This window comes from Dipodomys merriami, unplaced genomic scaffold, assembly GCF_024711535.1.
Source record: "Dipodomys merriami isolate MVZ:Mamm:240054 unplaced genomic scaffold, mDipMer1.0.p SCAF_28, whole genome shotgun sequence".
NCBI lineage: Eukaryota > Metazoa > Chordata > Mammalia > Rodentia > Heteromyidae > Dipodomys > Dipodomys merriami.
In genome coordinates this window covers 15519058-15531523 of record NW_027204270.1, presented here as the reverse complement: position 1 = coordinate 15531523, position 12466 = coordinate 15519058, and the positions used below count along the sequence as shown (strand labels likewise).

The 12466-nt window shown below is 55.4% G+C and overlaps 1 protein-coding gene across 11 annotated transcripts in view; it reads right to left on the bottom strand.

The window, feature by feature from the left end:
* Hspg2 (heparan sulfate proteoglycan 2) overlaps nt 1-10131 on the bottom strand; it is a 102433-nt gene extending 92302 nt beyond the window's left edge. For all 11 annotated transcript variants that reach the window (XM_070037686.1, XM_070037688.1, XM_070037687.1 and 8 more), the window contains exon 1: nt 10045-10131. In XM_070037686.1, coding sequence (XP_069893787.1) covers nt 10045-10107 — 63 coding nt within the window. In that variant the 5' untranslated portion in view covers nt 10108-10131. The remainder of the gene's footprint in view (nt 1-10044) is intronic.
* Between the last annotated feature and the right edge of the window lie 2335 nt (nt 10132-12466).

Here is a 12466-nt window from a genome sequence, read left to right as displayed (position 1 = left end):
CAGGGCCAGCTCCTCCCCACTGGGCCATCCTGGGGCCACCCAGCAGCCACATAGCTAGGCTGGTGAGACCTGGGGCACTGGAGCACGGGCCAAGTCAGGCAGTGCAGGAGGGTCAACTTCACACCACTGTGGTAAGTGAGCCAGCAGGTGCCTCTCTCCCCCTCCCTGATCTACAGAGATCAGAGGAGTGTGAACCAGGAAGAGCAGCCTGGGGTTTGAGGCCTTCCCAAGGCAGGGGACAGTACACTAAAACTGGGACTCAAATCTCCCTAGGGAGGTCTTGAAGGGAGAACTATGAAATCGCAATGGAATCAATGGAATAGCATATCTGTTGCATATGAAAGTCTGTTCTGGCTATCAGGGATTTATATGGCCTCTTAATCTCCACCAAAACTCTGCAGAGTAGGTATTGGCATACCTGACAGATGAGGCTCAGAGAGATTAACCTACCAGTCCAAAGTCACACAGGACTAAAAGCTTTAGTGCCAAGACAGGACTCAGGGCTGTTCTGGCCTCCCCTAACATTGTCTCAAAGGGACACCTAAAGATTGAGGTGGAGTAAAATGAAGGGACTGGGCTAAGAGCCCTGCAAGGAGCCTCCAGGCTCTTCTCTGAGCTGAGTAAAGTTCTTCAGCTCCGCAGCCCGAGTCCTGGTTTTACTAAAACCCAGTGTCCTGGGCTGAGACCAGCAGTGGTGAGGCAGCTTTGGAGAGGGCAGGAGGGGGGGTCCTCTCCCATTTGCCAGTATAAGAGGTGGGCCTCCCTCCCACAAGCCAGCGGGAGGAGGGGGGCAGAGGGGCAGCTGCAGCCAGAGGCCGGCCTCCTCCAGCCCGGAGAATTCCCTTCACTGCTCAGGTGAAACTGAGGTGAGGCCCAGGCAGGCAGCCGGCTTTGATCTTATCACACATTCCAGCCCGGGTCCCTGTCCCCTCCCCACCCCTGCCCCAAGAGGAGGGAAACCTGTGGGCCTTAACCCTTTCCTCCCACCTCCTCACTCAGTTCCAGACTTGGACAGATCTCTGCTTCTCTCATTCCTCCCCCCCCCCCCTCCCCAGGAGAGGGAAGAAAGGAAGACAAGTGGGGGAAGGGCAGGAAATCTCCAGAACTACCAACCCCAACCTGGGCTCCAGAAGACTTAGTACATAAACAGCCCCCAGTATTCCTTAGTCGTGAGCTCATCTGAGACTCCCCTCCCCTTGCCTCCCCTGGCAATGTCCAACCCCCCCCATCACTGCAAGAGAGAGGGAAATGGACTGGCAGTAGCTAGAATAACAGTGGGGAGGGGACCAAGTCTAGAGACTCCCAGAGGTCTTGGAGCCTGAAAACTTCCTCAGGCCCCTCACTGGGCAGACACAGAACAGGTTCTGTATGAATGACTGCAGAAAGAAAGAATGAACGAATAAGCTTTGAGATATTAAAGACATGTGGCTCCTGATGCCAGGCTCCTCTGTTCAAGGACACTGATGATGCCCCTGGCTATTCATTCATTCAACAAGGATCCAAGGCCGACCATGTGGGCAGATCACCTTAGGAGGGACTGGGGAAGGCCAGGGCAGGCTTTGAGGAGGCTGGGTGCACAGACAGGGGTCTCAGAGAGGGGAAACAGGAAGGACCTGTTTCAGGGTCTGGCACTGCAGGCTGGTGGCCTGGGGGGAGAAAGATGTGCCTTTGGTGACAGGGTGGGCTCCTCCAGGTGGTCTGAGAACGGACCACCACCAATGCCTAGGGTCAGCACACAGTCATTCCCTCTGACAAGAAAGGAAGGAGGCCACTTTGTGAGCACAAAAATAGAGGCCCCAGGAAGAGGACTGCTTGGGTGGTGACCCAGTGGGAAGAGGACGAGTCTTGACCTCTTGCCTGCTGCTCTGGCCAGGTACAGGGTGGGAGCTGGAATGGATGTCACTTCAGCTATATTGGGGACTTCCTCTCATTCTTTCTCTAGCTTTAACAACTCCAGCAGAGGCATAGACCTTCCTGCTCTTGCCCTGGACAACAACATAGACAATGCCAATTCAGGGATAGAGGAGCCCTGGAGGCCAGCCCGGTGTTTCCTCCTCCGTCAGCATATCCTACCTACTCGGAAACCCACCTCCTCCAGAAAGCCTATCCAGATCACTCCTTAAGAGTGTGGGCAGGCCACTGTTCTTTGGGCTGTTCCTTATTGTTGGAAATTCTCATGAGACAATTGATAACATGGATGAAACAATCCGTACAATGTCCAGGACAAAAAGTCCTGAAAGATCCTCAGACAAGGATAGTTCAGCTTACTGGGAACCTCCACCAAGGCAGCAGGCCCAGATCTACCTCCTCTATGCAGCTCTCCCTGATTGTCCTCTCTCAAGGCCCATGCAGCTAGACCCACTGAGAAAAGAATGACAAAATTCGGCTTAGACAGCCTGGGCCCTGCTCCCAGGTGTACCATATTGGATGGACACTGAGTCACCCATTCTCTTGCTTGATGAGTCAGTTTCCCCACCTCTGCAAGATGGAGATAGGATTGCCAACTTCCAAAGAATGCTGGGCGAAGCTGGGGGGGGGTGGGGGGAGGGAGGGACTGTACCAGGCGATGGCCAGACTGGCTCAAGAAGGTGGCAGTTGTAGTCAGTAGATATGAGCATAGGCTGATGACTGCAGCAACTGGGGTCTGAAGGGAGGAAACAATGCAGGCCCCAGGACAGACAGTGAAACTCTAAGGCCTCTATTCCTCTAGTCCCTCACAGGAAGGTAAGAGGCTGGAGAGGAAGAGCTGTGCAAGCCACAGAGGCCTTAGGGACTAGGGTTTGTGGGGCCAGAGCCTCAGTCCATCTAGTCCAGCTAGGATCCAAGAACAGCCATGATTCCAGTTCCCAACTATTTGAAAACTAGAACCGCCAAGAAGGAGCAAGATGAGTCAGCTGGAGCGGGTGGGGGCTGGAGCAGGCTCTTTGGGGGAGAGCCATGGGCAGGCAGGGAAGGGACAGGAAAGGCAGGGACCTGGAGATGGGCTGGGAAGGGGCCAAAAGCAGCTAGGAATCCCCAGCCCCACCCCAGGAGAGGCATCTTGGGGTCACCTGAGGCCACCTCTGAAGTCCTTCCCTACCCAGCCCCTTCCCAAAAGGCTGGGATTGAGGGACTGCCCTCCCCAGCGCTTGTCTGTCCATCTCTCTCCCCTGTAGTCCAGCCAATACTCTGACAGTCCGTAGGAGTCAAACTCATCGCTGTACTGGGCACCACCCCTAGAAAGGAGGGTGGGGCCACAGGCCTGCCCAGAGCTCCCTGGGCAGGTCCAGCCTCCTCCACTATGGGGGAAGGATGGGGCTGGAATACAGTCCAAGACGCCCCCTCTGCCACTCCCCTCAAGATACACGAACATCCTTTCAGTACCCAGGGGAGCCACTTGGCCACCCCCCTCTGCTGCTCAGAGCCTACCAACTAACTGCACACATCTGGGAAGGGGATGGTGTGCTGAGCCGCAGGCTCCAGCCTTTCGCAGGCCACACCCTGGGGTGTGCCCCCCTCCAGGAAGGAGGGATCAGAGTAAAAGGGTGGACTCTGTCCTGCAGCTGCAGCCTGGGCCTTGGTGGGGGAAGGAGGGCAATGACAGATCAGACGCAGTTAGCTTCCAGGGCTCAAATCCCTTTATAAAGCCACACATTCACGACGCAAGCCCAGGGCCGAGTCTGGCTCCATAGCAGAGATGTGTCATGCTTGAGCACTGGGAGCCCTATGTCAAACACCATGCTGGCATTGCCCTTGGCAGGAAGCCATTCCAGGTTTCTACCTGATCCTCTCATGACCTCCACTAAAGCATGCAAGAAATAACTGTTCCAAGGCTGGGAGAGGTGAAGCTACTTGTCTAAAGTCACACAGCCAGTTAGGGCTGAGGCAAGACTTGAAGGTGGCGTTCTTTGAGCCGGTGGCTTACCCTCTACCACAGGACCCAGGGGAAGAGGCTCCAAGCCCAACAATGTCATGGGCAAGGAAAAGATGGCAGAATGGGCATCCCAGCCAGTCCTGAATCCCATGGGCTACTGCAGAGAGTGGCAGCTGAGGAAGAAGATGGTTTCTCCAGAAGGCAGGGCCAAAGGAAGGCACTTCCCCAACCTTCCTCTACCTAGACAGTTAACTCAGTCACTGGACCACATTCTCCTGCTCTCCGCCAAGGGCTGGGCAAAAGGCCAAGAATAAAGCCCTCCTGGAGTTTCCCATCAAATGTACAAATACAGGAGCCAGGAGCCAGGCTGTGGGTGGAAGGGATCTGAACACATGGCTTTACCCGGCAAGGCCCACTTCATCCCCAGGTCATCACAGAGGCCCCAGCCTGAGACAGCTGGAGAAGATCAGAGGCCCACTGCCCTAGCATTTCAGTCTATGCCTCCACTACCACCTGCCACTCTCCATTACCCTCCTGCGCCTGCTGGGCTGCTCCCCCCAGTACTGTCCCATTGGTCTGTGGTGGCTCCATCCTCCCAGATATTCAAGCTGAGATTTTGGAGGCATGTGGGCTCCTCCCACTCCACCAGCCAGTCCTATGGACCTCCAGATCCAACCATTTCTTCCTATCTCCATCACCTGGTGCAGGCTCTAGCATCTGGGCTCCTCCCACTCCACCAGCCAGTCCTGTGGACTTGATTTCATTCAGAACTCAACCACTTTTTCCCACCTCCATCACTTGGTGAAGGTAACCAGAGTTACCACTGCCTAAACTTGACCCTTCGCCCTCCCACCACAAAGAGAGCAATCCATGACTTTAAATGATGTCTCACCTCACTCAGAATCCAATCCTTTCCCAGAGCCACACCTCTGCCTGCATCTCACCACACTCTCCTCCCTCCACCTCTCCACTCAAGCAGCTCACCCATGCTGGCTTCTGGTCAAGCACACCTTTACCTCTGGGCTCACGCTGGCTGTTCCCCCAGACTGGAACACCCTTCCCTGAGTATCTGAAGGGCATTCACCCTCACTCCTCAGGACTGCTCAAATGTTATCAGGGCTTCAGCCCCACCTCATCTTGGTCTATCCTCTATCCCATTTCTTTTCCCTTCCAAGCACTATCACTAATTGGTATGCTTCCCTTATTATCTGTCTTTCTCTGGCCATGATAACACAGTTATACTGAATGAGGAAAATGGACTTCTTTTGTTCTCTGAGGTAACCTGGACATCTAGAATAGCATCAAATACATAGAAGATGCAGCATAAATATTCACTAGAGTGCAGTGTACACCTGCTAGGAGCTTCGATTTATAGAATCATCAGTTCATTCATTTAGTGCACACTGAACCTTCGTGGCCCACGCAACCCTAAAATCCAGAGCAACAGAACACCTTCCTCTATGCCCCAGTGCAAGGGCTCAGGAAAGGAGCCAGAAGCTGGTGTTAAGGACATCCTCAGTGTCACAGACTTCAGTGATGGTATGAAGTCCCCAGAGTCCCCATCCAGGCAGGCATGGTGGGAAGAAGGGAATGTGATTCTAGTGGCAGCTGAAACATGAAGGTCCCCACATTCCCAGGCCTAAAAGAGCCACCTTGTTCTGGGGTTTTCATGTCAGTGCCCCTAGCCCAGCCACCCCCTTGCAGCTACAAGCCACTCCCCTCTCAAGGCCACTATTGACAAGGCCGACGCCACCAGGCCTCATAGTGAGGCTGGCGGCTCCCCACGAAGCGAGTTCCATACATATTTTTGGGCTGCAGTCAGCCAGCTCTGGGCGCTGGGCAGCTGGCCCCAGCCAAGCCCTGGGAGCAGGAGGGGTAGCAGGGCCACAGAGGCCAAGGCCCATTCTAGGGCAGCATTCCAGTGGGGACCTTAAGTTCAGCCTCCCCCTCCCACCAGGGCAGGAGTGAAATGGGGAAGATCAGTGGGCTTCCATCAGGACAGGGACACAGACTCTCAGGATGCTGCTAGAGAGCGAATCACACTCCTTTTTCCCTGGGTCTGATTTGTGCAGCTAGGACTGGACTGGGAGTAGGGTGGCAACAGGCCAAGGCTGGGAGCCCAGCTTTTAGTTCCCAAGTCCCTGAGGGTCCAGAACTCACAGGTCTGGCCTCCAAGTCCATCTGATTCAACACCCAGATCTTTCCACATCCTTAGCAGCCCTTCCTCCCAACCCCAGCCTCTCACCCCAAGCCAGGAAAGCCAGAGACCTCAGCAGATACACCCAGCACCTGAAGCCCCCAGGGAGAGCTGGGAGGAAGGGGGGGCAATGGGGCAGAGGCAGAAGCCCCTTACATCCCACAGACCCCAACCCACTGATACTCCAAAGCCCCTGAAATCATCCAACTGTCAGTACAGGCCCAGAGAGTGTCTGATCAGGAAATTAAAGAACAAATCTACAAATGATCAACCCAGAGTCCAGCTCTAGAGTTCCAGCTTCCTGGAGTTCCTCCGGCATCTGCAGGAAGTCCCACATCACCAAGCCACACCCATCTCAGGCCTCAGACCCTCAGTATTCCTTGCGTAGGGTAGTCCTGTGCTGCCTCTGGCCTGACCTAAGAGCTCTTGAGAGTTTGGAGGTTCTAGCAGGGCAGGGCAGCTACTCATATACTCTTGATTGAAGACAAGTCTTCCTCTATCAAGGATGGTCATCCTCTTTGACCAAGCATTCAGCTTTGGGAAGGATGCACATGGATTGGTAAGGGGAGAAGAGAATACCTACCTAGCCAGCCAGATGAGCCACATCAACCCTGGTGATCAATGGGGTAACGGATGTTGCAGCCAGATTGCCCTCACATCCCTAAGAGTTCTTAAGTCAACTGCTGGTTATAGGCAGGTGGGAAAGTAGCTCAGTCAGGGGAACTTCAAGGTACAAATTTCCTAACTCCTGAGTATTGCAAGTCTGGGAGCCACTCTAGTAACTATGGCTTGAATATAGTCAATAGACATAATTACTGAGCACTTACTACCTGTCAAATGCTAGAGATGCGAGTGAGCAGGAGCAGGTTAAGGCCTTGCTTGTGTGGAGCTTAACCTAGGCAGAGGATGCGATAAACAAATGAGTAAACATGTGACAGATAATAAGAAAAAAGAAAGCAGTAAGGCCCAGTGAACACTAATATAACACATGACTAGCAGGTAAGTGCTAGGTTCCATCCCCAGCACAGAGGGGTGAGGGCGGGGACACAGAATGATGGGTAACTGAATAGCTGGGACCTGAAGGAAAGGAAACAGAGGGACACGTGTTCCAAGCTCAGGGAACAGCAGGCACAAAGACCCTGAGATGTGTAGTTCAAGAGACAAAGATGGGTATAGCTGGCAACGCTAAGAGGAAAGACAGCAGAAGACAAGTTCTTGCAGGAGGGGGATAGCCAGACCTCTGTCCCGGGGCCTTGTGGGCTATATGAAGTCAGAGGCTTGGAAATGGTTCTCAGCAACACAGAGTAGTGATGAGCAGGCAGTGCAGATTTGCTGAAAAATGGGCCACCCAGCCGACAGTGGGCCCTGACTAAATACATACTACCTGGCCTGACACCCAAGATCTCCCTTCCCACCATTGTATCCACCCATCCTCTGAGCCCTGAACCCAGTCACCTTCTGTCACCTTTTTTCAACTGTCTCACAAGGCAGGGCCTCTGGCCCACAGATCCTGACTTGCCTGTACTCAGACTGAGAACAGGCCCGGGCCAAGCCAGACAAGGCCAGGATAGTTCCTCAGACAAGGGGAGCTCAGCCTAAGAGAGGTCGGTGGATGGGCCTGTAGCCCTCCCTCCTTCCTGAATCCCTGAGGCACTCACACAACCCCATCCTGTCCCTATGGCAAGTCTAGAGCAAGAAGGATCACACAGGGTGGAGAGGTTGGGGGGGGAAGGGGGACAGGGCAGCAGCTGTGTAGAGGGGAGGGCTGAGGTCACATCAGGAAGGGGAGGATCTCTAGCTCTCCCCAGCAACCCCCCTGCTAGGAAATCCAGGGAGGCAGGAAACAGGTATCTCAAGCGATTTCCCTCCTAAGCACAGTCATCCCTACCAGGGCCTCTGAAGACTCTTGACCCCTGCAGGACTGGCCCCAAGAAAGGAAGGGCTAAGGCCCAGCAGGAAGAAAAGGGTCAGCTGGCCAGAGCAGGCCCTGAGTCACGCAGACCCAGCCCCCTCACCCAACAATTCTTCCCACTCCCCAGAACCAAAATTACTCCCACGTATAATCGCATAATCACAGACCGCTGTTCCTCCCGTCCCTGCCCCTTGTCTGCTGCCCCTAGTGAGGCCTGGGTTCCCACAGGCCCAGCTTAACCTGTGTCCCACTCTCCCCCACTTGGAGGAGCAAGAGCCTCCTGGAAGTGAACAGAAGGGCAGAAGAGACCAAGTTCAAGGAAGATCCCAAGGCTTGTTGGAATAACTGGCGGCAAACCTGATCTTATTCAAGACTCACAGGATTCAGAAGCTCTAGAATCCCACAGCTTGACCCACCAGCCTGTGGGTTCCAGGAAAGCACAGAAAGGCCTGTTCAGCCACAACCATCTGCTGGTGCACACAGTAGGTACTTGGCTAATATTTACTCAATGAATGAATGCCTAGATTCCCAGTGCTGGCCAATGAAGATTTGTTAAATGAACAAGTGAATGAGATGATCAGTCCTATTTGGAGAACTTCTGTGGAATTCCTCAGGCCCACAGCAAACAGCTCCACCCACCACTCCTGCCATTATGCAGCCCTTACACAGAGTAGCCCCTCATCAAAGGGCTGGGGGAGTTTGGGAAAGATTGCTAGGCTGAGAAGACATTCAAGGTCTAGGTCAAGGCTGGGAGCTACAATTCAGATTGACTGGGAAGCAAGTGCCAAGCTCAGCCGGCTGTATTGGGATAAATTAAGAAGCCAGATAAATTAAGAGACTGCCTAGATTTGGGGAGGGAGGGCTGGCTGGGTGGGGCTGGCTCAGTGAGGGGGTCAGGTCTGGGTGTGTGTGTGGTGGGGGTTAACAAGTGACTCAGGAGGGCAGAGGTGAGTGAGAGCCAGCAAGGCAAGGACAGAGAATCAGTCACTAGGTAAACACTGACCTGGTTGGAAAAGTCACTCTTTTGGCTCAGACAGAAGGGGACTGTCTAGGAGCACTTCTAGTAGAGGGTGGAGGGACTCTGCAGCTCACCACGTTGGTGGCTACGTCGTGCCCCACCCTCCTCTGCCACCCTCAGCCTTCCCTCCCACCCACCCCACCTAGGAGGTCACTCGGGTCCTCAAGGCCTCTCTTACCAAGTGTCTTCTAGGCCTCGGGATTCCTGACCCAGGACTTCTCTTCTCCCCACTGTAGCCCATCCCAGGCCAGAGCATGGGGCTGGATGGCAGGCACAGGCTGCTTCCTCCCTTTCCCTTCCCCCCTCCCTGTCCTCAACCTTGGAAACCTGGGGAAAGGAAAGTTGGAGAAACTTCCTTCTACTGCCTGACCACCACTAACAGGCCCTGAACCCAGCACTAATTCAATTCAAGCCTGGAGCTCCGAATTTTGAGATGCCTTTGCCCACGTGGGGCTGGCCTGGAAGAGGTTAACTAGCTCACTCAAGGCCACGGATTCGCAGGTGAAGGGCAGGAACGGGTTGAGCTCCAGGGCTGTCTGACTCCCGGGTCCAGGGATGTTCCATAAAAGCCCCAGTTTCGTTCAAGTTTTTACTTGTGCCTGTCTGGTGACAAGCTCCCCAAGGGGGACAGCGGCGTGGTCAAGTTCCAGCGAGGGCTGACAAGATCGCCATCCCTCTGAGTGCCACTTCTGCCAAGTTGGCACAGACGGGGGTACCATGGCCCTGCCAAGTTCCCACCCTGCTCGAACTTTCTTCTTCTGGTCCTCAGGAATGGCAGCCCGGGCCATGCCCAGCACGACTCTTAGCCTCCGAAACGTGGCCCAGAGACCCACGCCACTCCATGCGGGCCGGTCCAGCCCCGGGCCCCAGGTAGGGTCCCTCCCGGGCGTTCCCTGGGGCCAACCCCACGCCACACGGTGGCGCCGGCCTGCCTGTGCCTGCCCGGGGTCCTCGGCGGGCGCTGCGGTCCCGGGCCACCGTCCCAGGCGCGCAGCCTCCAGAGCCCAGCCAAGTTGGCGGGCGCCCCCCCCCCCGCCCCCGCGCCCTCCGTCCCCCACACTCACCGCGAGCAGCCGCCCGTGCAGCAGCAGCGCCAGCAGCAGCGCGCCCGCCGCCCGCCACCCCATGGCCCGGCCTCGCTCGCTGGCTGGTTCAGCTCCGCTCGGCGCCGCGCGCAGCCGCCCGCTCGCTGTCCTGCAGAGTTCTCGGGCCCGCGGGGCCCGCTCACCGCGCCCCCGCCCCTCCCCGCCCCGCCCCCAGGCCTCCCGTCCCGCCCCCGCGGCGCCCAGTCCCAAAGCTCTAGGCCCCGCCCCCTCAACCCGGTCCCACCCGCACGAATCCAGGCCACGCCCCCGGTCAGCCGCTACGCCCCCGGTCAGCCGCCACGCCCCCAGCCCTTTCCAGATGGCCCCGCCCCGCCCCCACCGAGCTCCTGCCCCGCCTTCTCAGGCCCAAGCCCCGCCCCCAAGAGCCAGGTTCCAGACCACCATGCTCCTCCCCTCGAATTTTCGCCACGCCCCCTCGGCTCAGGCCACGCCCACGAACCTCGGGCTGGGCTCGCTAAAGCCGGCGGCGGCGCAGCAGACTGGGCCTTTGTTCGGGTCCCCAACCCCCTCCGCGGGAGCAGCAGCCTGGCATGTGGGTTGAGACTAGGCCCGGGCTGTCAGCTCCAGCTGGACCCCAAGCACGCAGCGTGGCCCCCCAACTTTCACACTCCTGAAACCGCTCCCCCACGCCTGCACGGAAGCGGGAAGATTTCCAGGACCCCCTTGCAGACGCAGGCTGGACGCCCTTCCCCACTTTGACTCACAAGGACACTCACGCTGGGCAATCTTTGCATCTGTTTTAATTGTGTGCTCTGTTGGGTACCAGCTTCAACTTTGTTTCTTAGTATAACTTTTTTGTCCTGCTGGGGATTAATCTCGTTCAAGGCCACCAGACTCCTGTTCTACATGGAGCCAAATCCCCAGCCCCCACACTCAACTTTCCTCCTCCAAAAGCCTGCCTCCTCCAGGAGCAAGTTCACATCCCTGCAACCAAACTTCTTCCAAGGACACCGAGGGCACCTCCAATCTTCATGATCTTCACACACACTCTGCTGCACACCCACTCAATGTCCCAACAAGCCTCAAAGCATAGACAGGTGATTTTACACACATACATTGTCCACACACTCACAAGTCACATGCTAGACCACTTCATAGAGTTTACATTTTCACTTCTTACTTTCTCTCTCCTTCCTTCCTTCCTTCCTTCCTTCCTTCCTTCCTTCCTTCCTTCCTTCCTTCCTTCCTTCCTTCTTTCTGCTGGTACTGGGGCTTGAACTCAGGGCCTAGGCTCTGTATCTTAGCCTTTTTCACTTAAAGATGGGGCTCTACCACTTGAACCACAGCTCCACTTCCGGCTTTTGGGTGATTAATTGGAGATAAGAGTCTCAGGGACTTTCCTGCCCTGGCTAGCTTAGAACCATGATCCTCAGATCTCAGCTTCCTGAGTAGTTAGGATTACAGGTGTGAGCCACTGGCACTTGGCTATGTCTTTCTTACCCATTAATGTCATTGCCTCCACTCTGTACTCAACAGTTGTCCTCCTAGCCCTGCTCCATGTTCTACTGGTCACAGCCTTAGAGCCAGAAGCATATAAGCTCTAGTTCCCAGCCTTGTCATAGACCCTGCCAACGCATTGCAGATCTTCCTGTAGTAAATCACAGCTGAGGATCCACCATTGACACAGTGGACAGGAAGTCACAACAGCCTGGAGGCCTTTCCACTGCCTGCACCCAAGTCTGATCTTCTGCCTGAAAATTTCCAGGCAGCCCCCAAGCTAATAAGTGAAGGTAAAATGTGTATTGTGCATGTGAGTACATGCCTGCGCGCATGCACGTGTGTGTGTGTGTGTGTGTGTGTGTGTGTGTGTGTATGGCTTTAAGAGAAAACTTTTGAGTAATGATAGAGGGAGGAAAATAAAAACCCAAGTTTCCATTGTTTTACCGAGAGTTGCTAGGTTCCAGAGACTCCTGGCTAGATTGGCGACCAGAAGTGAGGTGGGCTGTGGACAAAAGGAAATGCCCAGCTCACTGGGCAGCAGCAAGCTTGGCTGCGGAAGGCATGCTCTCTGTGATAGGGGCCAGGCACTTGGGGGATTGGGAATACACTGACTCCCAGCCCCATAGTTGCTCAGTTCTAAAGGAGTGGGTTGTTCTCTGCTCTGCGGGTGTATTTCTGGGGGAGGAACTCAAAGCTGTGAGGAGCAGAAACTACCTCCAGAGTGGTTTGGTCAGCTCCCTGGCCTTGACCCAGACTCTAAGCACTGCACCGAATAAGGTCTGTCTCTTGCTCTAGGGAGGAAATTGGGGCTGGCAGAGATAGCATGGCCAATCATCACCCTCCTAGACTCTAATCTGATAGAGGGAATGGAGGAGGACATAGCCCCTGGCCTCATGTAGTTCTCAGTCTAACAGAGAATCCTGCCTCTGCCATCAGTCTG